Consider the following 23933-nt stretch of genomic DNA (forward strand, 5'->3'; position numbering starts at 1 on the left):
CACAGCTGCAGTCAGAGACGTTGCTTGTTTCTCTGCAGGCGTGAATCCCGCAGGCCCGGCTCCCTGGGGAAGGGCAGAGTTAAAGGGATGGGACATCCTTCCAGGCACTGGTGGTGTCTCTCTAAAGCAGGCCCGTGGAGTTGCTCTTTGCTGGTGTCACTGCACCCTCCCACCTCATCTGCTGGGAATGCAGCAGCCCCTGGCCACCAGGGAGCTCACGGGCCGGCAGGAGAGCTGCTGCCAGCCATGGCCAGCTGAGACCCCCCTGGGGCGATCCCACTGCCCCCCTTCACCCTGTCCAGGGCTGGGGTGGGCTCAACCCAACGGCCCAGCCCACTCCCTGCTCTAACCAACCACAGCACGGGGGCACCTTGATGGCTTCTGACAGCCGTAATGGCAGTTCCTCGGGGGGGGGGGGGAGGGTTAAAGCCCCACAATGCACTGCAGGGAAAGGCGACATTTGCATAAGCCAAGCGGCACTGGCCCAGGGGGTCAATGGCCCCCAGTCCCAAGGCACCTAGAAATCCGATTTCCCCGTGAGGCCCAGAGGCGATGGGGAAGTAAGAACCGTTTGGGGGGAGGGGCACCCTCCATATAACCAGCAGGGAAAGATTTAACAGCCGCCCAGGAAATCTCACCTTAGTGCCCATCCCTGTCCCCTTATGCCTGGAGCCTGGGGGGGCTGAGCTGCCCTCCCCTCTGCCCCCCCAGGCTACTCCAGCAGCTCCGCTCAGCTCAGACTCTCTGCCTCCCTTCCGCTAGCCCCGCCTCCTTTCCACTAGCCCCGCCTTCCTTCCGCTAGCCCCGCCTCCCTTCCACTAGCTCAGTCTCTGTGAGTCCCTCCGGCTCCTCCCCCCCAGTCTCTCTCCATGTCCTTCCTCTCTCAGCCCTGCTGGGGGAGCTGATCCCCTCTGCTCAACGCCCGCCCTCGCAACCAACACCCCTGCAGGCCCCAGCGCTTGGCACTGACCCTCCTGCCCCCCCTTCCCTGCAGGATCCCCTTGGAACAGGGCCCACACCCCACCAGTGGGTAACAGGAGCCCAGGGCCTTCTGGAGGGGGCAGGATCTGGGACCCAGCTATCGTGTGGGTCACAGGCCCCCCAAATTCCCTTCGCCCACAGCTGGGGGAGTCGTTCCCATCCGGGCAAAGCAGGCGAAAATGCCCCCACCCACCTCCTGGGGGCACTCTGCACCCTGCACCGGGGGGTGACGGGGTCTCTGCCCCCCATGGCTAAGCACCTCCGGACCGGGTTCCTGGGACCAACCCCCCCTGCCTCTCCCACCTCCACAGCAAGCGAGATGGGGCTGGGGCACGGTTCTGTGAACCCCCCGGCCCAGCTGAGGGGACCGGGCCGTGGTCCTGAGCCCCCCCCAGGCCAATCAGAGGGGACCAGGCCGTGGTTCTGGACCCCCCAGCCCAATCAGAGGGGACCGGGCCGTGGTTCTGGACCCCCCAGCCCAATCAGAGGGGACCGGGCCGTGGTTCTGGACTCCCCAGCCCAATCAGAGGGGACCGGGCCGTGGTTCTGGACTCCCCAGTCCAATCAGAGGGGACCGGGCCGTGGTTCTCCGGCCCTCCCCAGTTTCCAGGAGAAGAACCGTTACGTGACGACAAAAGTCCAGGTGTGTGGCTGGTTTTGAGTGATGCAGCCGGGCATCTCCCCCATGCCTGGCGGGTGTGAGCCCCACGCTGGGCTCCCCGCCCAGCCCCTCCGCCGCCTGCCACAGCCTCCACTCCGCGCCCCGGAGAAGCTGCAGGCTGGCACTGGGGCTTGTGGGTAGATCAGTGGGGCAGCCGGCAGAGGGAGGAGTGGGGAATCTCGCCCGGCCCCGGGTCACTAGCTGCTAGTCCGGTGCTGCTTTAGCACTGTATAAACGTCGTCCACTTTGCTGAGTCCCTCAAAGAAAGGCAGCAGGTCCAGGAGCTCCGTGTCGGCCATGTTATCGAACCACGATGCCACCGGCACCTGCGGAGAGACCCCCGGGAGGTTAGCCAGGCGCGGTGCCTACGCAGCACGGGGCAGAGCCAGCCCTCGCAGGGTCCCCGGGCAAACCTGCTGGAGTCTCAGCCAGGGGCTCCTGCCTCACGCAGCCATGAGCGGCCCGTGGAGCCGGCAGCCTGCCCCAGGGCATGCTGGGAGACAGGCGCCTCCAGCATCGGAAATCCCCATCCCCGTACCCTTTCTGCGCCTGGCGAGGGGCATCCCAGCGAGCTGTGCCAGCCAGCCAGGCCACGGGGGACGTTAACCTGCCATCCCGGCCAATCGGATCCTGAGCTGCCACCCGAAATCTGCCCTGCTGCGTCTATTGGAGACAGGAGTCACCTTCGCTTCCTGTCCTAAATGGCCGCACGGTGGCTGCCAGCCCCACCCCAGAGGCAGCTGCAGCTCAGCCCGGGGGGAGGGATCCCTCGACACAGATTCGCCAGGACGTCGGGCCAGCCCCAAGGGAGCCGCACCCGAGCAAGTGCCCCCCCACCGACTCAGCAGCTCTAAGGGAAAATGAAGGGGCGGCTGGCCCGGGGCCCGGTGAGACGGTGCCAATACCCCAGGACAGACGTCAGCGTGCTGGAAGCGAGCCAGCCGCCAGCTCAGAGAAAGCAGCATCTGTGAGTGAGGGGGAGAGGAGGTGGGGGAGGCAGCCCGGGGATTCTCTGAGCCTTCAGGAGCTCTCCAGCCACCCTGCCCTTCCCCCTCTGGGACCACCAGGGAGCAGCCTGATTCTCTCCACTGCCCACGGAGGCCACCCGGCATTTCATGTCAGCAGCAGGACTCGAACGCTGCTCTGAAAGCCCAGGCCCCTGCGCTAAGGGAGACTACCCATTTGCTGTAAACAGTACAGGGCATATGACACACAGCTGAGCAGAGCCGGTTCAGTCCAGTAGGGGGCTGCTGTCCCGGCCCTGAGCTCCTCCCAGACACACAGCTCGGCCAATGCCCCTCACTCCCGATCCCCAGCCCTGGGACAACGTGAACTAAGTTACCCCAATAACCCGTCCCTCTGGTGAGTATGAAGCAGTCGCGTCACTGGGCTGAGACCCCCCGAACTCATTGCGTCTGAACCAGGCCCCCGGACGCAAACAGCCAGTGAGAGCATTGAACCCGCTGAGCCACTGCAGCTGCCCCACCCCCCACCCTCCCGCTACCTACCGCGTTGTCGGGGTGGAAGATGTAGGAGGCCGGGGAGTTGTCCACGATGATGATGCGGCTCAGGTCCCGGCCCAGGCGGCTCAGATCCTTGACGTAGTTGCCGCGGTGGAAGACGCAGGACTCGCGGAAGAGGCGGGCGCGGAAAGCTCCCCATTTGTCCAGCAGGTCAGCCACGGGATCCGCGTACTGGGGGGTCGGGGGGACACGGTAAGGCTCGGCCAAAGGGGAGCAGGGGAGGGGCCGAGCCCTGGGGCCTTTGGCTGCTGGCCGAGGGCACTCGGGGGTCCCCCTGCCCGGGGGACACGTCTCAGCCCCTGAGAGCACGGGGGTGCCTCCTCAGGCAGCAGCTGCCCCAAAGCCATTGCGCAGCCTTCTGGGCACCCCCCATCCCCGAAGCATTGTGGGGACACCGCGGAGGAGGGGGCGCAATGAATGGCTGAACTGGAGGGACAGCTTGGTCTAGTGATCAGGGGCCAGGACTCCTGGGTCCTATCCTGGCTCTGGGAGGGGAGTGAGGGCTAGTGGTTGGCGTAGGGCCGTCTGGGAGCCAAGACTCCTGGGTCCTATCCTGGCTCTGGGAGGGGAGTGAGGGCTAGTGGTTGGCGTAGGGCCGGCTGGGAGCCAGGACTCCTGGGTCCTATCCTGGCTCTGGGAGGGGAGTGAGGGCTAGTGGTTGGCGTAGGGCCGGCTGGGAGCCAGGACTCCTGGATCCTATCCTGGCTCTGGGAGCCCCGTCTCCGGTGCTCTAGCTGGGGGGAGGGCGCGACGCTGAGCGCGTGGAGCAGGCCGACGCCCGCAGGCTGCCCGGCGTGGGGCGCTCACCTTGGCCAGGCTGGCGGTGAAGAGCACGCACTCGAAGAGCTCGCCCATGCGCCGCAGGAACTCGTCCACGTACGGGCGCTTCAGCACGTACACCTGGGGGAGGGGCAGCGTGAGCCGGCGGCCGCGGGGCTGGAGACGGGCAGCGCCCAACGAGATGGGGCCCCTGGCGCCTGGGACCAAGCCCCCGCAGAGCCACTGAATGGCTGCCAACCCCCAGGATCCACCCACCGTCCCAGGGGCTGGGGGGAGAACCCGGGGCAGGCTTGGGGGGGCAGGGGAGGTGCCAGGCCTGCCATGCCCCAAGCTCCTTTGCAGCAGCGGGCGCCCTGCGGCTCCCCAGGCGGCGTCTCTCCGGCGTCTCCACCCGAAGCTGCCGGCCGGCTCCGGCGCCAAGTAATCGAGAACAGGCCGACTGCGCAGACCACAGCCTATCCTGGATTACTTGAACCCGGCGCCGGCCTCCGTGCGGGGCGGGGACCTGCCTGCTGAACAGCGCCAGACGGTGGGAAAGTCAGACTGGGGCTCCCCCCGCAGGAAACCTTGGCTGCTAGCCCCCCCCCCCCGAAAAGGGGGAAGGTGGAGTGTGGGGGGGAACTGCTGCCCCAAAGAGCCAGGCAGCCCCACGGTCTCAGTCCCAAGGTCACTGCCTCCCACCCGGGCTCTTGGAACCAGCAGGGCTCCCCGGTGCCTGAGCTCCCCCTTCCTTGGCTGGGCACCCCCAGGGTTCGGGGAGGGAGAGGGCGCTGGCTCCCTGGTCTCCCCAGCAGGGGCTGAGCTCCTGACGGGTGCCCCCCCTCACCTGGTGCATGATGCCATCAATCTCGACAGGAATGATGAAGTCGGCGTTGTTCACGGGCTGCGGAGGGCACAGGAGTCAGTGTGGGAGAGGCAGAAGGCACCCCCCCTGCCCCCATGGATCCCCTGACCCCTTCCCTTCACCCACCCACGCCCTCAGCCCCCACTCCTGTGGCCACGCCCTCCCCTTCCCCCGGGATTCCCCTGGCCACACCCTCCCCTTCCCCCAGGTTTCCCCTGGCCACGCCCTCCCCGGGTTCCCTGGCAATGCCCTCCCAGCCATGCCAGGCACATGTCCCAGCCCCCCCGGAGGATCAAGGTTGGGTGATTGCAAAGCTCCTTCCCCAGCCTCAGAAGGGTGGAGCTTGGCCTCGGAGGCTCCTCCCCTTCCCACGGGGGCACCCCCAAGACACGGAGCCACGCTTGGGACAGATGGGGCAGGGCAGCCCTGCACTGGAGCACTGCATGCTGGGACATGGTGTCTGCCTGGCATGCTTCTGCCCTGCCCCCGCACTGGGCAATACTGCGCCCGACTCAGGACCCAGGGCAGGACTTCGGGGGCACCGGGGCAAAGCGAGCGAACGTGCAGGGCAGAGACAGACCCCGAGAAAGGAGAAGGGGAATGGGGCGGGGTGGTGGGGGAGGACAGTAGGGGGTGGAGCAGAGGGAACAGGCTGGACAGGGGAAGGAAGACGGGGGCCAAGTCGGGTGAGGGAAGAAGGACATGGGTGTGGGACACTGGATGGGCAGGAGAGGGAGGACGGGGGGGGGCAGGCCTGGCAGGGGAGAGAGGACGGGAGGGGGCACAGGGGTAGGCCGGGAAGGGAAGGGAGGACGGGGGGGGGGGCACAGGGGCAGGCCGGGCGGGGGAGTGAGGACTGGAGGGGGCACAGGGGCAGGACGGGCGGGGGAGGGAGGACGGGGGGGGCACAGGGGCAGGCCGGGCGGGGGAGGGAGGACGGGAGGGGACACTGGGGCAGGCCGGGCGGGGGAGGGAGGACGGGGGGGGGGCACAGGGGCAGGCCGGGCGGGGGAGGGAGGACGGGGGGGGGCACAGGGGCAGGCCGGGCGGGGGAGGGAGGACGGGGGGGGGGCACAGGGGCAGGCCGGGCGGGGGAGGGAGGACGGGGGGGGCACAGGGGCAGGCCGGGCGGGGGAGGGAGGGCGGGGGGGGCACAGGGGCAGGCCAGGGAGGAGGGGCACCCCCAGGACACGGATTCACCTTGAAGGAGCTGTGCACCAGCGTCTCGTCCAGGTCGATGACCACACACAGCTTGCTGGCGTCCTGGGCTTTGATCTCGGGCAGCAGGTACTTGACAGCGGCCTGGGGAAGGGCGATGGGGAGGGGGGGGGGGCGTTGGAGTATCCGGCTGGCAGTGGGCACCGCGGGCCAGGAGGCAGGTGAACCCGGGGCCCCACACCACATCCCAGCCAGAGGAGCAGGCCTGCCCAGCCCATCCCGCCCCCCCTCCGATCCCTCACTGCCTGTCCTAAACTTCCCAGCAGCAGGGACCCATTAGGCGGGGAAACGGGGGTGGGGGAGCCCCTTTGCTTGGGGCAGTTAAACGTGGGCCCGGGCACAGGCCATGGGGAACATGCTGCCCCAGCCCCCTACTCTCGGCCCTTTCTGACCAGCAGGCTGGTGTTGCTGTGTGCTGTTCCCCAGCTGCAGCGCGGCTCCCCAGAGGTGGCTGCATTGGGGGCTCATCAGCAATGCCAATCACTGACTGCTGCCTAGTGTGACTGGCCCGCCAGGCGCACACCGGCCCTGGTCCCGGGGGCAGCCCCGTGCAGCCCCCTGGCAGCCCCCTGACCCGCCCCGGGCTGGGAAGATCTGGCTGAGCTCGGGGAGCCGCACTGGCGCTGCCGGGCACCAGAGGGCGCCGGCTGCCTTCGCCTGCCCTGGGCGCAGGAGCCAATAATCCACTCAAAGCTGGCCGGGGAGCCGGGAAAGGGGGCAGCCGCGGTCAGGGCTGATCGGCCTAGAGCAAAGCCGGGGATTACGGGCGCACGGGGGGGCTGCCTGTCCTGCCCGGCTCCGGGCATCGCGGTCCGGCCCAGCGCCCTGGGGACAAGGAGACGCCCCTCAGGACTGCAGGGGGCACTAGGGCTGCCGGGAAATCCTGGCCCTGTCTGCCCTGCCCCAGTGGGCTTAGCACAGCACCTGCCCATGGCCGAGCGACAGCTCCCCCAGTAGGGGGCGCTCTCCCCTCCCGGGGGGCGCTAGGGGGCGCTGAGCTGCAGGGAGCAGGGTGGGGGTCAGCAGGGGGTGCTCTCCCCTTCCTGGGGGCGCTAGGGGGCGCTGTGCTGCAGGGAGCAGGGTGGGGGTCAGCAGGGGGCGCTCTCCCCTCCCGGGGGGCGCTAGGGGACGCTGTGCTGCAGGGAGCGGGGGGGTCAGCAGGGGGCGCTCTCCCCTCCCGGGGGGCGCTAGGGGGCACTGTGCTGCAGGGAGCGGGGGGGTCAGCAGGGGGCGCTCTCCCCTTCCTGGGGGCACTAGGGGGCGCTGTGCTGCAGGGAGCAGCGGGGGGTCAGCAGGGGGCGCTCTCCCCTCCCCGGGGGCGCTAGGGGGCGCTGTGCTGCAGGGAGCGGGGGGGTCAGCAGGGGGTGCTATCCCCTCCCGGGGGGTGCTAGGGGGCGCTGTGCTGCAGGGAGCGGGGGGGTCAGCAGGGGGCGCTCTCCCCTCCCGGGGGGTGCTAGGGGGCGCTGTGCTGCAGGGGTGGTCAGCAGGGGGTGCTATCCCCTCCCGGGGGCACTAGGGGGCGCTGTGCTGCAGGGAGCAGGGGGGGGTCAGCAGGGGGCGCTCTCCCCTCCCTGGGGGCACTAGGGGGCGCTGTGCTGAAGGGAGCAGGGTGGGGGTCAGCAGGGGGCACTCTCCCCTTCCTGGGGGCACTAGGGGGCGCTGTGCTGAAGGGAGCAGGGTGGGGGTCAGCAGGGGGCACTCTCCCCTTCCTGGGGGCACTAGGGGGCGCTGTGCTGCAGGGAGCAGGGGGGGGTCAGCAGGGGGCGCTCTCCCCTCCCTGGGGGCACTAGGGGGCGCTGTGCTGCAGGGAGCAGGGTGGGGGTCAGCAGGGGGCGCTCTCCCCTCCCTGGGGGCACTAGGGGGCGCTGTGCTGCAGGGAGCAGGGGGGGTCAGCAGGGGGCGCTATCCCCTCCCGGGGGTGCTAGGGGGTGCTGTGCTGCAGGGAGCAGGGGGGTCAGCAGGGGGCGCTCTCCCCTCCCTGGGGGCACTAGGGGGCGCTGTGCTGCAGGAAGCAGGGGGGGTCAGCAGGGGGCGCTCTCCCCTTCCTGGGGGCACTAGGGGGCGCTGTGCTGCAGGGAGCAGGGGGGGGTCAGCAGGGGGCGCTCTCCCCTCCCTGGGGGCACTAGGGGGCGCTGTGCTGCAGGGAGCAGGCTGGGGGTCCGCAGGGGGCGCTCTCCCCTCCCGGGGGGCGCTAGGGGGTGCTGTGCTGCAGGGAGCAGGGTGGGGGTCAGCAGGGGGTGCTCTCCCCTTCCTGGGGGCGCTAGGGGGCGCTGTGCTGCAGGGAGCAGGGTGGGGGTCAGCAGGGGGTGCTCTCCCCTTCCGGGGGGCGCTAGGGGGCGCTGTGCTGCAGGGAGCAGGGTGGGGGTCAGCAGGGGGCGCTCTCCCCTCCCGGGGGGCGCTAGGGGACGCTGTGCTGCAGGGAGCGGGGGGGTCAGCAGGGGGCGCTCTCCCCTTCCTGGGGGCACTAGGGGGCGCTGTGCTGCAGGGAGCAGCGGGGGGTCAGCAGGGGGCGCTCTCCCCTCCCCGGGGGCGCTAGGGGGCGCTGTGCTGCAGGGAGCAGGGTGGGGGTCAGCAGGGGGCGCTCTCCCCTCCCTGGGGGCACTAGGGGGCGCTGTGCTGCAGGGAGCGGGGGGGTCAGCAGGGGGTGCTATCCCCTCCCGGGGGGTGCTAGGGGGCGCTGTGCTGCAGGGGTGGTCAGCAGGGGGCGCTATCCCCTCCCGGGGGCACTAGGGGGCGCTGTGCTGCAGGGAGCAGGGGGGGGTCAGCAGGGGGCGCTCTCCCCTCCCGGGGGGCGCTAGGGGGCGCTGTGCTGCAGGGGGGGTCAGCAGGGGGCGCTATCCCCTCCCGGGGGCGCTAGGGGGCGCTGTGCTGCAGGGGGGGTCAGCAGGGGGTGCTATCCCCTCCTGGGGGCGCTAGGGGGCGCTGTGCTGCAGGGAGCAGCGGGGGGTCAGCAGGTGGCGCTCTCCCCTCCCTGGGGGCACTAGGGGGCGCTGTGCTGCAGGGAGCAGGGTGGGGGTCAGCAGGGGGCACTCTCCCCTGGCAGGGACCAGGCTGTGGATTTACCACTGTCCAGCCGAGGTGTCAAACTCCCATCCCGTGGCCGTTAAAACCCCCCTGGCACTTTGCCCAGCCTCAGGGCACCAACCCCAGGGCCCAGCCTCAGTTTCCCCCCGGGTGACTCGATTCTGCCCCCCTCCAGTTTCGCCGGGATACAGGGTCACTGCTCACTCCCTGCCCTGGCCCGGGCCAGCGCGGCTGGATCCCGGCATCTGGGGGCCCCAGGGGGAGGGACAGCCTGTGACCTGGGGGGGTGGGGAGGAAACCACAATAACCCCACTGCCTGTCTGCCACCTCCCAGGACGCCGGGGTCCCACTCGGCGGCGTCCCCTACACTCCCAGCATTGGCTTCTGCCTCTGCCATGCGCTGTGCCAGCATCGGGGCTTTCCCCTGCCCCAGTTGAAGGGGGGCATGACCCGATCCCTATCCCAAAGCGTCGCCTGGGCGCGTACTATCCATGGGAAGGGGGACGGGTACGAGAGAAACTGCCCCCAAGCAAATCCCAGAGCCCTTGGGGATCCCCGTCTTTGTGGGGGGAGGAAGGGGAGCGATGGCCCCACAGGCGGGGGGGGGGGGAGGGGCGCTGCCAGAGGGAACAGCTTGTGGGAGCCTGGTGCCCCCCCAGCCCCATTCATCCCGGAGAGGCTGTGGGCCAAAGCGCTGCTGGGTCAGCGGGCAGGCCTGGCACAGGGTCCTGGAGAGGCCGGGACGAGGAGGGAGAGGATACCGGGGGCGGGGGGGGGGGGCGCATGTGCCCATCTGGGCAGCCTCCAGCACTCGGGCTGCTGGGTTCCCTGGGGCGAGGCCCTGGGGGGCCTGGCACGGCCAGGCAGGCAGAGGGGCGGGCGCGGAGCCAGGCCGGCCTGCAGGGCTCATCCCAGGGAAGCAGGATTCCCGTGAGCTGGGGCCGGGGGGCCAGGGGGTTGCCCATGGAAGTGCCCCCTGCCCACTTCCGGGCCCCCCCTACCTTGGGCACGACGCCGTTCTCCTCCACCAGCAGTGGCGCGTTGTTGTTGACCGGGACGGGGTCCGAGGCGTCATGGCAGAGGCAGCAGAACAGGGACTGGAAGATGCTGCGGTTCCGGGGCTTCTTGGACGGCGATGGGCTGTGAGCACCTGCGGGGCACAGGCGGAAAAGGGGTTAATCCACACGGCGTGGCCCCCCCCGGACTCCCCCTCCCTCCCCGGGCACCCCACCCCGTGCCCAGCCCGCCTGCAGCACGCTCCCATAGAGACGGGCAGCACCACCCCCAGAGGGGTGCTGGGCCAGGGGTCTGATTGGGGGCAGCTAAGGGCTGCCTGGGGCTCCCCCTGCCTGCTGGCCTGAGCATGGTCTTGGGGGGCACCCTGGGGGGATGGGAAGTGCTGTGGGGCGTGTGCCAGGTGGGTGCCAGAGATGGTCGGGTGGGGGGTGCGCCCAGGTGACCATCCGGGTGTATCGGGGGCAGCGGGGGGTGGGGGGGCTGGCACCTGGGACCAGCCACAGGGAGGGGTCTGGGGGGGGCTGGCTGCAGCCCAGCCACATGGCAGGAAGCCAGGTGCTGCTGGCCCCTGGGGATCCCCTTTTGGGGGGAGCAGCCCCTGCCCCCCACCCCCTCCCCAGCCCAAGGGCTCAGGTCCCACCACCCAGCAGGTCCCTACAGCCCCGCGGTCGCCCAGCCGGACAGGATGAGTCACCCCACAGAACTGTCAGCACGGCCAGAGCAGAGGGCTGGGGGCCAGGACTCCTGGGCTCCCCCCAACTCTGCCGGTGCCCCTCACTCCTGACCCGCAGCCCCTGCCAGCCCAGCCCTGGGTTCCCCCCAGCTCTGCCAGTGCCCCTCACTCCCAACCCGCAGCCCCCTGCGATCCCAGCCCTGGGCTCCCCCCAGCTCTGCACAGCTCCCCCATTGCTAATATCAACTTCAACTCCTCCAATGTCCCTTCACCCCCCACCCACCGTCACACACACACTTCGCTCCCCAGGCCTCAGACCCCTCTGCGGCGCCCGGCACTTGCCGGCTGCACCACGTCTCTCGCCAGGTCTGGATTAACCTGCTCCCCTGCATAATCCACTTGAGGCGACCACTCCACACGCTTAATCCGGCCCGAGATAACGAGATTCCTTCGGCTCCGTCTGCCGGACTCCAGGCGCCCCGGCCAGCCTGGCTGCAACCGGCAGGGAGAATGCCAGGGCCGGCGAGCCCCAGACCCTTGGCACAGGCTCCTTGAGCCCCACGGCCGCCTGACTTGATATGCAGCCTGGAACCAAACTAAAGCCCAGGACGAGGGGCTCCCCGGTGAGGGAGGGGGCGAGGGTCCATGGGGGGCGAGGTCTCCTGGTCCCCAGCCACCGAGCTTTCTCCTTCTTATCTTCGCACTTGGAGGATAAATCCAGGGCCTAAACCAGCCAACTAGAGATAGCCAGAGACTGCCCAGCTCTGCCGGTGCCTCACTCCCGACTCGCAGCCCCCCCTGCTATCCCAGCCCTGCCCGCTCAGCTCTGCTGGTGCCCCTCACTCCCGACCTGCAGACCCCTGCTAACCCGACCAAATCCAACTCAAACCTGGGCCATTGGGATGAACGGCTGCCCCGATCCTCGGTGCCAGAACCGCTCCTCCCCCCACTCTTCCCCCCGCTGCGAGTGGAGCAGCTCAGGCCGCCCTGGATACAGGGGGCCGCTGGCACCTTCCCCTGCCCTGCAGCGAGCTGGGAACGACGGCCAGTGACGTGCCAGTCTCACCCCCAGGCACATTAACCCCCCGTTGCCCCCTTTTGCGCCTGTGTGGAGAGATCAGGCCCTGCCGGCCCCACGCAAGGTCCCAGCCCCTGGGCACCACGGGCAGTGCGGACAAGGTGCCCGGCCCCTGGGCAGAGACAGCCAGGCCTGAAACCTGGCCATGGGCCCATCCCGGGCTCAGACCCACCCGGCGCGTGCCCAGGGCCTGGCTGCTCCTCACACCTGGGCTGGGGGGGGGAGGTCGCTTGTCCTGCCAGCAGTGCCCCATCGAACAGGGCTCGATCCCACCCACACCTGCCCCCCACCTCCCCACTGCAGCCGTGCCCCTGAGATCCCAGCCGGCCCCTCCCTCCCGCAGCTGAAGGACACGGCGGGTGGGGGAGGGGGAGACGAGGCCACGGACACCCCCCTACACCCCTGCCAGCTGTGCCGTGCCACAGGCACGTGGCTAAATCTGTATCCGCGGAGCTGCCAGGGCTGATCAGCCTGGCATCTCCCTCCCCTCCGTGCCAGCCCAGCCCAGGCCCCTCCTCTTGCCCGGAGTCTCTGGCGGAGCTGTGGGCTGGCACATGCCCCTGCCCACGATTCACCCAGCGTCCGATTTCTCGCCCTGCCCGGGCGTTGGCACGAGGGCCTGGCCGGGCGTGACCGGGGCCAGCCGGGGATCCAACCCAGCCTCCCCCCCCCCCAGGAATGCCAGCCACGTCTGGGGGCGGGGTCACTGCACCGGGGCGATGGGGACAGGATGTCGGTGGGTGGCTGCTGGGTGACACCCCCACAGTCCTGGCCTCCCCAGCTCGCTGCCTCTGCCCCCCTCGGGTCCAAGATCAGCTCCTGGCCCCCGCCCAGCCCCCGTTTCCTGCCAGCGGGCGGCAGGGGCCCTGCCTGGGACGGGGGGGGAGGCCTGGCGCAGGAACCGCCCCGGGCGAGCGCTGACGCAGGCTGGCGGGATTGTGTGTCCGAACGCACAAATATTTAGAGAGAGGCCGGCAGGAATGCAGCCGCCGCGGGGCCAGAGCCGCCGGCCACCCACAAACTCAGCCCTGCAGAGCGCGCGTGGAGACTGTGTGTGTACACAACACGGCCCCCTGCAGGGACAGGTTTATGCACCCACACGCGTGTGCACCCACACGCGACACACACACGCGTGCACCCACACACGACACACACATGCGTGGACACACGCACAGGTGGACATGCACACACAGATCGGGGGATTTGCTGGCTGCGTTTCCCCGTCAAACCAGCCCAGGCTGCCCTGGGATTTGTGACGACGCCTCGCGCCAGGCACCAGCCGGGCTCCCTGGACACACCAGCCTCTGCCGGCCTCACCACTAGAGGGGGACGCTGAGCCGCCCCGGGCCAGGGCAGCCGACATCGGCTCGGCCAACCCCCCACCCCAAATCCCTGCAAAACGCGAAATACAGAAAACTGCAAAATTACCGACCCCCAACCAGTGTGCCCAGCCCACGGGAGACCCTACAATAACAAACCAGACCACGCTGCACAGCCCTCCCCAGTCCCCTGCCAATAACACAGCAGGGCTGGCGAGCGACCAGAGCCATGGGCTGGCACCTCCTGTCCGTCACCCACAGCCAGGGGCACGCCGCCTCCCCCCGCCCCTGCCCTGCAGGACCCTGCGCTGGCCTCACCAGAGACGCTGAGCCTGGGACAAATGGGGGGGCTGGTTAGTGCTGGCTGCCCTCAGGGGCGGGCACATTGGTGGGGTACCGAGTGACCCCCTTGGAGCCGGAGCATGGCAGGGTGAGGGGGGGACCTCCTGGCACGGAGCTGGGCATAACAGCGTTGGCAGCGGGGGGTGGGGCTTACAGCTGTGCCCTGGGGCAGCCCCTCATCTCCCTCGGGCGGCGGATGGGAACAAAGACGATTTCCTCCATGGGCTTGGCTGGCACTGGCCAGGGACCAGACTTCACAAGCGGGGAGGGGGGGGGTTGGCAGGAAACGCTGCCCAGGATTGTCCAGGAACCGAGGGCGGTGCCCGGGGGCAGCACGTCCGCCAGGGGCGGGGCAGGCTGGAGTCCCGGCTGGAACGGGGAAGTGGCAAATTATTAACCAGCAGCAGGTTCCACCAGCCCCGGCCCAGTCCCTTCCCCTCCAGCAGGGCCGCCGGGCGCTGTCTGGACAATGGCTGACAGGGATGCCTGTCACCCGGCCCACAAATGCAGCCACCTCTGGGGAGGGACGCGGCAGCCGCTTGACAGCCGCGCAGCACAGGAAGCCAAGGAGAAGATCCAGCAGTGGGGACGTAGAGTGGCAGCCCGGCCGCACCCACCTTGGGGTGACGCCCCAAGCCCAGCCGAATGGGCCCACCCAGCAGCCCGGCCCCAGACCCACAGATCTCAGTGGCATAACCCGCCCCCCTGCCACCCTGACTAGGAGGGGAGAGTTCCCCTCCCCCCCAGCCCAGAGAGGAGAGCGCCCCACTCCCTGCAGCACAGCACCCCCTAGCGCAGCAGTGGGGCCAGCCCTACCCCAGAGGGGAGAGCACCCCCTATGGAGCCCCCCGCCCCGCTCCCTGTGCATAGCGCCCCCTAGGCTCCCCACGGAGCCCCCCGCCCCGCTCCTCACTCCCACGTCCCAGCCAGGGATCGAGCTGCAGGCTACCAGCATGTGAGTGGCTGAGTCCGTGTTCCCCTCGGGGTTGTGTGCATGTGCCCCCTTGTGTGCCCCTGAGTGTGCCCCCTGGCGGCAGGGCGGGAGTGCCAGGGGCCCAGGCCTGCACGCACACCCCCCCCACGCTGTCTCTACCCACGTGCCCCCCTGCTGCTAATGGGCAGAAGCGGCTTCGCCCTGACACAGCAGCCAGGTGCCCCCAGGGCTGGGCTCCACGGGCCGTGGGAACCGGCCGCTCCAAGGGGGCTGCTCTAATCGCCCCCCCCCCCCATCGAACCCCAGCGCAGGGAGAGCCCGGAAACCACCCCCCTGCCACTCCACCTCCCTTGCAGTTGCCACGACAACAGCTTTGTTTTGGTTTTCTGCTGCTTTCGACCTTTGATCCCAAGGACCAGAACGCCCCCCCCCCCACCCTAACAAACAGGGCCGGGAACCCTGCTCAAGAGAACCCTGGGAGTCTGGGGCTCAGGGCTGCGGGTCGGGAGTGAGGGGCCCCGGCAGAGCTGTTATCCCAGCCCTGCGCTCCCCATCCCCAGCTCTGCTGGGGCCCCTCACTCCCGACCCGCAGCCCCTGCTAGCCCAGCCCTGGGATCCCCCTCCCCCAGCTCTGCCGGTGCCCCTCACTCCCGACCCGCAGCCCCTGCTAGCCCAGCCCTGCCCCCCACACCTCTGCCGGTGCCTCTCACTCCCGACCCGCAGCCCCTGCTAGCCCAGCCCTGGGCTCCCCCCCCCCCCCCCGAGCTCTGCCGGTGTCCCTCACTCCCGACCCGCAGCCCCTGCTAGCCCAGCCCTGGGATCCCCCCCCAGCTCTGCCGGTGCCCCTCACTCCCGACCCGCAGCCCCTGCTAGCCCAGCCCTGGGCTCCCCCCAGATCTGCCCGTGCTCCTCACTCCCACCCCACAGCCCCCTGCTAGCCCAGCCCTGCCCCCCCCAGCTCTGCTGGGGCCCCTCACTCCCGACCCGCAGCCCCTGCTAGCCCAGCGCTGTCCCCCCCACAGCTCTGCCGGTGCCCCTCACTCCCGACCCGCAGCCCCTGCTAGCCCAGCCCTGCGCTCCCCATCCCCAGATCTGCCCGTGCCCCTCACTCCCGACCCGCAGCCCCTGCTAGCCCAGCCCTGGGACCCCCTCCCCCAGCTCTGCCGGTGCCCCTCACTCCCGACCCGCAGCCCCTGCTAGCCCAGCCCCATCGGCCGTGCCCGGCTCAGGGGAGACCGAGCCCCTGGTTTTGCCACCAGTGCTGCTGCTGCCGGCTGGCTACAGACTGTCCCCCGCCGAGGCTGGGGTGGGTCTCTGCTCGCTTTGCTCCGCGGGGAGCTGGGCCCAGCCGACGGTCTGGGCTAAGGGGCACTCACCCAGGGGCATCGGGGAGACGCCAGGTTCTCTGTACCCCCCAGCAACCACCAGGGGAGGGAGCCCAGTTTAGCCTCTACCCCAAAGGACCGGCCCCTGCCATGCACCGCACCCCGGCCCTGTCCTGCCCCAGGGCTCCGCCCAGCAAAGCTCTGTTCTGCCCCCTCCATCCCCACTCGCTCCCCAGCCTGAGCTCTCGTGCGGCCTTGCTCGGGGGCTGTGAGGCAGCTGCCGCATCCCCCCTTCCCCAGAGGTGGCTGCATGTCCAGGGCGGGCGGACGGTCACATGCCAGTGGGCGCAGGGCGAGGGCAGAGCGCTGGCAGCCACGGTTCACGCGGGAGATCAGGGAGAGGCCAGGGAAGGAAGGGACAGGCCAGCAGGTTGGTTGCACAGGCCCCTTGCTGACCTTCGGGCCTGGCTCAGCTCCAGCTCCCTTCAGAAGTGCCAGGGACTCGGCCTTGGCAGCCGGTACAGGCTGGTGCCAGCTCTGTGCCCAGCCTAGCGACAATGGCTTCTGCCCTCCCCCCGATCTCCAGCCTCTCCTCTGTGCTCGCCCTCCTCCGGCTTCCATGCCCACCGCTGCCCCGTTTGCAGGGGGTTCACCCTTCTTGTGCCCAGAGATCCACCCCAGCCTGTGCCCGCCCTGAGCCCCAGCTCCGGGGCCTTTCTGCTGCTGAGCCGAAAGCTGAAGTGTACCCCCCCCCCCCCCGCCTCCAGCCCAGTCAGACCCCACAAGCGCCAGGGACGCCTCCCTCTGCTCTCCCTCCCCAGGGGCAGCTGCTGCCAAAGGTGTGTCCCTGACCCCTGACCCCAGGCAAGCAGATAACACGGCAGAACTGCTTCAGGGGTTCCCTGCAGCGAGTCTGGGGAGCAGGGACCAGCTCCTCCGGTTGCTACCTCTGTCCTGGCAGAAACTGCGAGCTCCTTAGAAGTTCTATATAAGTTTCCCCTGTTCTTGAGCTGCAGCATGTGCCCGAGGCCGCAGACAGATGGTGGCCCTGGGAGGAGCACGAACGCTCCCGTTCATCCCACAATGTTCATGACTCTGAACCCTACTGATGACAAAGGTCAACGCAACCTCTGATGGTTTGAAGCAGAAAGTCCAGCCAATCTGGCCCTGTGGGCGGAGCCCCCAAAACGCCTCCCCCCCAGTTTGTTAGTTAATTCATTGCAGACAGCCACCCACAGCCAGTGGTGTGGGAGGAACGCTGATGGGCAGAAAACTGACCAATCAGAATGAGCGCTGATTGTTTCCAGGATGCTCATTGGCCGGCGGGTTACAGGCCCGCCCCCCTGTGAAGCAGCATGATCCGGCGTGGGTGGAGCCCGGGGAAGGGGCCGTGGGAAAGGTGCTTGACTTGGTGGGTGGATGGACAGAGGCAGGAACATTTGGGGGGTGCCGGGGGGGCCCCATTCAAGGACAGGGAGCAGGAGGGGGGTGAAATGGACTGAGGTGAAGAAGGCCTCTGAGAGCAAGATCTCGAGGGTGCAGAGCTGCCCCCCCCCCCCGGGAAGGGGTAGAAAACCCCCACGGGCGGGCGAGACACTGACCGACCAGCGCCCCAGAATCTGGAGAATCCTGGGGGCAGGGAACAGGCCACTTCCCAGCCCCCTTGTGGAGGCTCCCAGGACGCTGCGATTGTAACAAGCTCCAGCAGCGTTTCAGCCTGGACTAAACCTGCCGGGCGAATGGCCGGGGTCTCCCCCCAGCCACGCGGTCGGTCAGCATGGCCGAGAGCCCCCAGAACATGCCCAGCTGCCCCCCAGCTGTCCAGGCCGGTGGCTAGCAGCAGCCCCCGTGGTTGATCTTAGCGCATGGGGCATGTTCAGGCTGGGTTTCCTTGCCCCTGGGCCCAGGCCTGTGCTCCCAGACAAACCACCCAGAGCTCTTTCGCAGCACCAAGGCTAACGCCGAAGGACAAGGAGGCTGCAGCCAGCCCCCGACGCGCAGGACTTCGCAGCAGAAGCAGGCGCAGACTCAGCTCCCCGCCTTGGACAGCTCAGCTCCCTGCCGCCAGAGCTGAAGGAGACTCCCCAGGGGCGGCTAGCAGTATAGGTGTATGACACACAAGTCAACAGCTCTGACTCCAGCCAGCAGGGGGCAGCCCTGATACATACCGAGCCGTGTGTTAAGCTAAAATATTGCACAGAATCTGGATTATCGGCTCTGGGATTGACACCAAGGGGGAGAAGTTTGTCCGCATTCATTCCCCTTCCTCTCCCTCCGCCACGCAGAGGCTGCCAGTTGTAGGAGTTTCACCGGCATTTTCCCATTCACAGGCCTGGAAAATGACCCCTCTGTCTGCCCACAGAATAGTTCCAGGAGCATCTAGGCAAGCATCCCTCTTCCCCGCCCCCGCCCCCGCCCCATGCTTCTCCTCTGCTCTGGGGAGACACCCCCCCCCTCCAGTCTCTACGGTGCATTCAGTCCCTGACTGCTCTGCTATTGTCCTGATGCTTGCGGTGAGCCAACGCCGGCCCCCGAGGAGCTGAACTGACAGCAACAAACCCAGCACAACATGGTCAGTCACTGGGAGCTCCCGCTCCTCCTGGCTCTGCTGGTGCCCCTCATCCCCGACCCACAGCCCCTGTTATCCCAGCCCTGGGCTCCCCCTCCCACAGCTCTGCAGGTGCCCCTCATCCCCGACCTGCAGCCCCTGTTATCCCAGCCCTGGGCTCCCCGCGCAGCTCTGCCGGTGCCCCTCATCCCCGACCCACAGCCCCCTGCCAGCCCAGCCCTTGGCCCTGCCTGTACAGAAACCAGTCAGTAGCACTGAACCCAGCAGCAGTTGTGCTGTGGACTCACCCTCTACTAGGGACCAGGCCAAGACCCAGCAAACTCATTTCACTTGTTCCCCCGGTAGGATCCGCCCCCCAGCTCCCCAGGGCTGAGCGCTCAGGCAGAGGGGGACGGGGGGGGACGGGGGGGGCCAGCTCCCCAGGGCTGAGCGCTCAGGCGGGGGGGGGGAGGGAAGGGGGGGTTCTAGCTCCCCAGGGCTGAGCGCTCAGGCGGGGGGACGGACGGGGGGGTTCTAGCTCCCCAGGGCTGAGCGCTCAGGCGGGGGGGGGAAGGGGGGGTTCTAGCTCCCCAGGGCTGAGCGCTCAGGCAGAGGGGCACGGGGGGGAAGGGGGGGTCCTAGCTCCCCAGGGCTGAGCGCTCAGGCAGAGGGGGACGGGGGGGGGTTCTAGCTCCCCAGGGCTGAGCGCTCAGGCAGAGGGGGACGGGGGGGGGGGTTCTAGCTCCCCAGGGCTGAGCGCTCAGGCAGAGGGGCACGGGGGGGAAGGGGGGTCCTAGCTCCCCAGGGCTGAGCGCTCAGACGGGGGGGGGGAAGGAGGGGTTCTAGCTCCCCAGGGCTGAGCGCTCAGGCAGAGGGGGACGGGGGGGGGGTTCTAGCTCCCCAGGGCTGAGCGCTCAGACGGGGGGGGGGGGAAGGAGGGGTTCTAGCTCCCCAGGGCTGAGCGCTCAGGCAGAGGGGGACGGGGAGGGGTTCTAGCTCCCCAGGGCTGAGCGCTCAGACGGGGGGGGGGAAGGAGGGGTTCTAGCTCCCCAGGGCTGAGCGCTCAGGCAGAGGGGGACGGGGGGGGGGGGTTCTAGCTCCCCAGGGCTGAGCGCTCAGGCAGAGGGGGGCGGGGGGTCCAGCTGCCCAGCTGTTACTGTGGTTCCTCCAGGCCCCTGCTCCCTCTGAAACCTCAAGCAAGTCCCTGCCCCCTCCCTGCCTCTGGCCTGGCCCAGGCTGAGATTTCAGCCACCGCTCTGGCTGTTCGGGCTCAGTCCGTATGGACGCCGGGGGCTGGGATCCCAGCGCAGACGTGCCATTGGGACGGCGTCGGGACGGCGTCAGGGCTGCAGGCCGGAGGGATGCGATGCCGGCACTATTACCCTGACCAGGGAGCTGCACACAAGTATGATCCCTGGGGGGGAGGGGCGATCTCTATCCCCCAGCAGGGGGCGCTGGGGCGCAGTTGCCTTCCTCCCCCCCTTGCCGCTCAACCACGTTTTCGTTGGCATCACAGGACCCAGGGGGCTGGAGGCTACGGGGGGGGCTCAGACCGGGCCATGGGGCCGCTGAGAGGAGAAGCAGAAAGCTCCCAACACCCCTAGCTCCCAGCGAGTCAGCGTGACTGACAGCTGTCAATCCCCAAGTCAGGGTAGGAGACCCCGTCCGGCCAAGAGCTGCTCCCCGCCCCCGGGCACAGAAGAGCCACCGGGCAGGACTGCGCAGGGCTGAGGGAGGTGGCACGGCCTAGCAGTCCGGGACTCGGCGGGACCCAGGTTCAATCCCCGCTCTGCCAGGTGTCCCTCTCCTCGCTGCCTCGATTCCCCCTCTGTGCTGCGGGGGTGAAAACACCCTGCGATGGAACAGCCCCCGCTTGCCCCGGGGAGCGCTTCGCTGGTGCTGGACAAAACGCCTACGGCCGGGCCGTGGAAGCCAGGCTGGGTCCACTTCCCAGACCCCCGCCTCGCTTCTGTTCCCTGGGGCATCGGGATGTGCATTTTACCTGGGGATGGGGGTCACTGGTTTAGACCCACTCCCCTTAAGATACAGGCAGTAACACCCCCCACCCCCACCCCAGTCCCAACGTCCTCCAGTCCAGAGCCCAGCGTCAGGGCGACACCCTGTTCACCAGGCCCCACTGGAGACAGCTCCTCCGAACCTGAAACTGCCCCAGCACCTCAGGCCTTGCCCTCCCCCACCCAGGGTGAGCCCCTCCCACACGTCAGGCCTTGCCCTCCCTCACCCAGTGCGAGCCCCTCCCCCACCCAGGGCGAGCCCCTCCCCCACCTCAGGCCTTGCCCTCCCCCAACGAGGTCCCAATCCCGAGGGGCAGGTTCCGATCTCGGCTCCGCTGGGCTGGGCGAATCCAGACCAATCCCCCGGAGAACGGTTCCCCTGGTGTCTGTCTGGGGCAGTTGTTCCGGATTCACCCTGGAGGAGCCGAGATCAGAACCTGGCCCTTGCCCTCTCTCTGCGAGCGTCCCCAGCCAGTGCCCGGGCGATGGTCTGGCCCACCGGGGTGCCAGGCTGGGGAGACGTCGGAGGAGCCCGGCTGAGACCGCGCCGGACTCATTGCCCCGAAGGGGACAGCAGCAGCCTCTCACCCCTCCCCGCTGCGGTTGGCCCGGCGCCGAGACCCCTAGAAGTGCCCAGGTAGCAGCGGAAGGGGGCTCCAGGCTCTCTGGCAGGTTGCACCGATGGCCCCTTCCCTCCACCCCGACACCAGCGCTGGGATGCCAGGCGGGGGTCAGGTTATTTCCACAGGGCAGCGTCAGTCCTGTCAGAAACCCACCTCCCTCAACTGGGCCCTGAGGAGCACCTGCGATCCTCCAACCAACCCTCCCCCCCCCCCCCGGGGAATCAGCCAGCCCCACTGGGGCCAGAGACCCCCAAGTGTGGCTCAAAGACCTCCAGCAGGCAGGGATCCGTGCCCGGCCCTGTGCCCAGACCAACAACCCCCCAGCCATGCACACCCTTCAGCACCCCCTGCCAGGACCTGGCGAGCCCTGCGCAGGCTGGGCAAACACCAGGGCAGAGTCCAGGAGGCTGGAGTGGGGCAGGGGCCGGGCCCCTGGCTGCAGCTCTCCCCCCCCCCCCCTGCCCTGACCCCAGCTGACCTGGCCTGAGAAGCCTCCCTGGATCCAGGGGGCAGAAAAGCAACATTTGAAAATAAACCCGGGCGCTTGGGCGCTTCAAAACCAACCCACGGGGGGGGGAGGCTGTTGGGCAGAAACTCCTGCCCCCCCCCAGCCCTGTGTTTGAAGCCGCCCCGCCCTCGCCCCGTGCCCCCAACAGCCAGAGCCTTGGGTCGCTCGGCCCCCCCTCGGGGCGCGGTGGGGAACACCCGGGGCTCGCCCAGGGCCGTGCAGACAGCGCGGAGCGCGGCGGGACAAGCCCCCTGTTTTGATTGTGGGCACCCGACCCAGAGGCGACCAGAGGCCGCGGGGGTCGCTCCGCGGAGCACGCACAGCCCCCCCCCCCCGGATTAGTGCTTTGCACAAGGCCATTTATTGGGGGGGGGGGGTTGGGTGAAATGCACGCGACGCTGCCCCACGCCGGGGGTGCAGTTACCTTTCTCCTGCAGAGGGGTGTTCACCTCTTCCTTGCTAACCTGGGTGATAATGGACTGACTGTCCATTAGACCAGAAGTGTTGGCCGGGGGGGGTCCCTCCTCCGTTGGCTCCTCCCGCCGCGCTCCGATCCTCCAGGAGTTACTTCGGGGGCGGATCGGGCGGCGGGGAGGGGGGGGAAATTGCCCCCCCAAAAAAAGAAAAAAAGGGGGAGGGGAAAATGGGGGGGGGAGAAAAACAAAAAAGGGGGAGAGAGAAAGAGACGCCCGCGGAGGAAACTTTGTTACAACATGGAGTTTCCTCTTCACAATTTCTGCTACAAACATGGAACCCGGACGCGGTTTCAAGGAACCCCTTAAAAGGGCGATGGTAGGAGATCCCCCTTGCCACTCACACTTCCCCGGTGAGTCACTCAGGCACACTACACTGCGCCCCAGCCACCCTGGTCCCCAAAACACCCCCGAATCCAGCCCGTGATCAACCCTGCACATATCCGGCAGAGCGGAATTGCTTTTGTCCAGCCCTGAAATGCAACCAACTCTGGGGTGGGGCAGGGCAGCTGTTCAGACAAGGATTGCTTACCTGGTGCTGAGATGCAGCCACTTCTGGGGTGGGGCACTAGCGCTGTTTATCCAGGCAGCACCTCTGCAGTACGTGATTCCGTTTCTGGGATGGGACGCAACAGCCACACAACAGTGTAGGACAGGGAGGGAAGAAGAGTGTGTCCGGACTGTCACTGGAGGGGGGGTTCCAGCCTGTTCTGTTTGATGAGGAGTTGGAATGTAGCCGGGCCAACGGGTTTAACCCCCCCCACACACACACACACACACTTGGGAACAGCGACGAGGGATTTTCAACAGTTACAAACCATGTGCCTCAGTTTTCCATCCCACCACTTCAGTGCCAAAGCGCCACTGGCTGTACAGATCCCGCAACACCTGGCTTCCCCAGGCGGCCTCCCATCCATGCACCAGCCAGGCCCGGCTTGGCTTATTGTGGCTGTTACGTTAACTCCGGCTCAATAACTTCCATGACCCCCTCCACACACACACACACCCTCTCACCCCCAGCCTGAGCAGAGGCCCGAGGGTTCCCTTCACACACAGGCAACAGGGGATCCAAGTCCTTGTGTCAGGATGAACACAGCAGGGTGGCGGCAACGTGGCCCTTTTTTAGGAACTACCAAGGCCCTGGAGCTCCGAGTGGAGCTGATTGGGGCCAGGCCTGCCCCAGAGCCAGACTACGAGCGAGCTCCGTGCGCCCCGGCCGTCCCTTCCCACCCAGCCCCTGCTCCAGGACATGCAACTCTGGACCCTTCTTAAACACCATGGGAGGAGCAAATGCCTAGTCCCGCCCCTCTCCACCCTTCCCTCCCCCCTCCCCCTGTCTGGCAGGGGACGGAGAAGAGAATTTTTTAAGTGACCCCCCAAATCTGACCACCACAAAAAAAACAGGAGGGAGGGTGGGAGAAAAGTGCTTGGATCCAGTGCTAACAGGCCAGAGCAGTAAAGCATCTCCCTGTTCAGGAGAAAAGAGTCCCCAGTAGCTGGTCTCAGCGAGTGGCTCTCTTCCCCCGGGCAATATCTCATGGCTCTTGTCCTCCCAGCCAGTCTCTAGGGGTATCTACACCACAGCATAAGCCGGGGTCTGGGGAGCTCAAGTCTGGTGGTTACAAGCCTGTGCTGGGGCATCCACACTGCTCAGTGACCCCGGATTTACAGTTCCTACACCCGTGCTCTCGCGTCCACACTGCACCACACAGACCCGTCGAACCGGCCTAACCCAGGCTTGCTAGCGCCCTCCCCAGCTGTAGCCGCTCTCGCCCTTTGCTCCTCGGGCACGGCGGGGAAACTGACCCTCCATCCCGTAGCGCTTTACCGGCAGTGGTGGCAGCCGAGCCGTCGGTTGGGTCTGTGCGCTCCCGGCCACAGCACCATTGCTGGTGCTTTCCCTGCTGTGTCAGGAAGCGGGCGGAGCAGCCACAAAACGCTGGCGAACATTTCGGCGGCATTTCCTGGCCTGCCAAAGGCATCTATCGGAGGATGAGACAGATGTGACGGACCTGAACTGGCTGACACTGCTCATGACCCTGGGCCC

General features: G+C 68.1%; 1 protein-coding gene across 1 annotated transcript; it reads right to left on the minus strand.

The window, feature by feature from the left end:
- Positions 1 to 1839: 1839 nt before the first annotated feature.
- Positions 1840 to 21904, minus strand: CTDSP1 (CTD small phosphatase 1). The gene is made up of 7 exons (XM_065413501.1): positions 21838 to 21904; positions 10033 to 10181; positions 5990 to 6091; positions 4772 to 4828; positions 3973 to 4065; positions 3151 to 3336; positions 1840 to 1968 (listed from the first exon to the last, which is right to left on the minus strand). The coding sequence occupies exons 1-7, from the start codon at positions 21902 to 21904 to the stop codon at positions 1840 to 1842; spliced, it is 783 nt and encodes a 260-aa protein (XP_065269573.1).
- Positions 21905 to 23933: the final 2029 nt, after the last annotated feature.

This window comes from Emys orbicularis, chromosome 11 (genome assembly GCF_028017835.1).
Source record: "Emys orbicularis isolate rEmyOrb1 chromosome 11, rEmyOrb1.hap1, whole genome shotgun sequence".
Taxonomy (NCBI): domain Eukaryota; kingdom Metazoa; phylum Chordata; order Testudines; family Emydidae; genus Emys; species Emys orbicularis.

What these genes read in the sequence shown, in the direction of transcription:
- CTDSP1 (XM_065413501.1), bottom strand. Translation starts at nt 21,904, where the DNA reads ATGGACAGTCAGTCCATTATCACCCAGGTTAGCAAGGAAGAGGTGAAC. An exon ending in CACCCCTCTGCAGGAGAAAG is followed by an intron (nt 10,182 to 21,837) that starts GTAACTGCACCC and finishes TGTGCCCCGCAG; the next exon opens with GTGCTCACAGCCCATCGCCG. An exon ending in TCTTCCACCCCGACAACGCG is followed by an intron (nt 1,969 to 3,150) that starts GTAGGTAGCGGG and finishes GTCTCTCCGCAG; the next exon opens with GTGCCGGTGGCATCGTGGTT.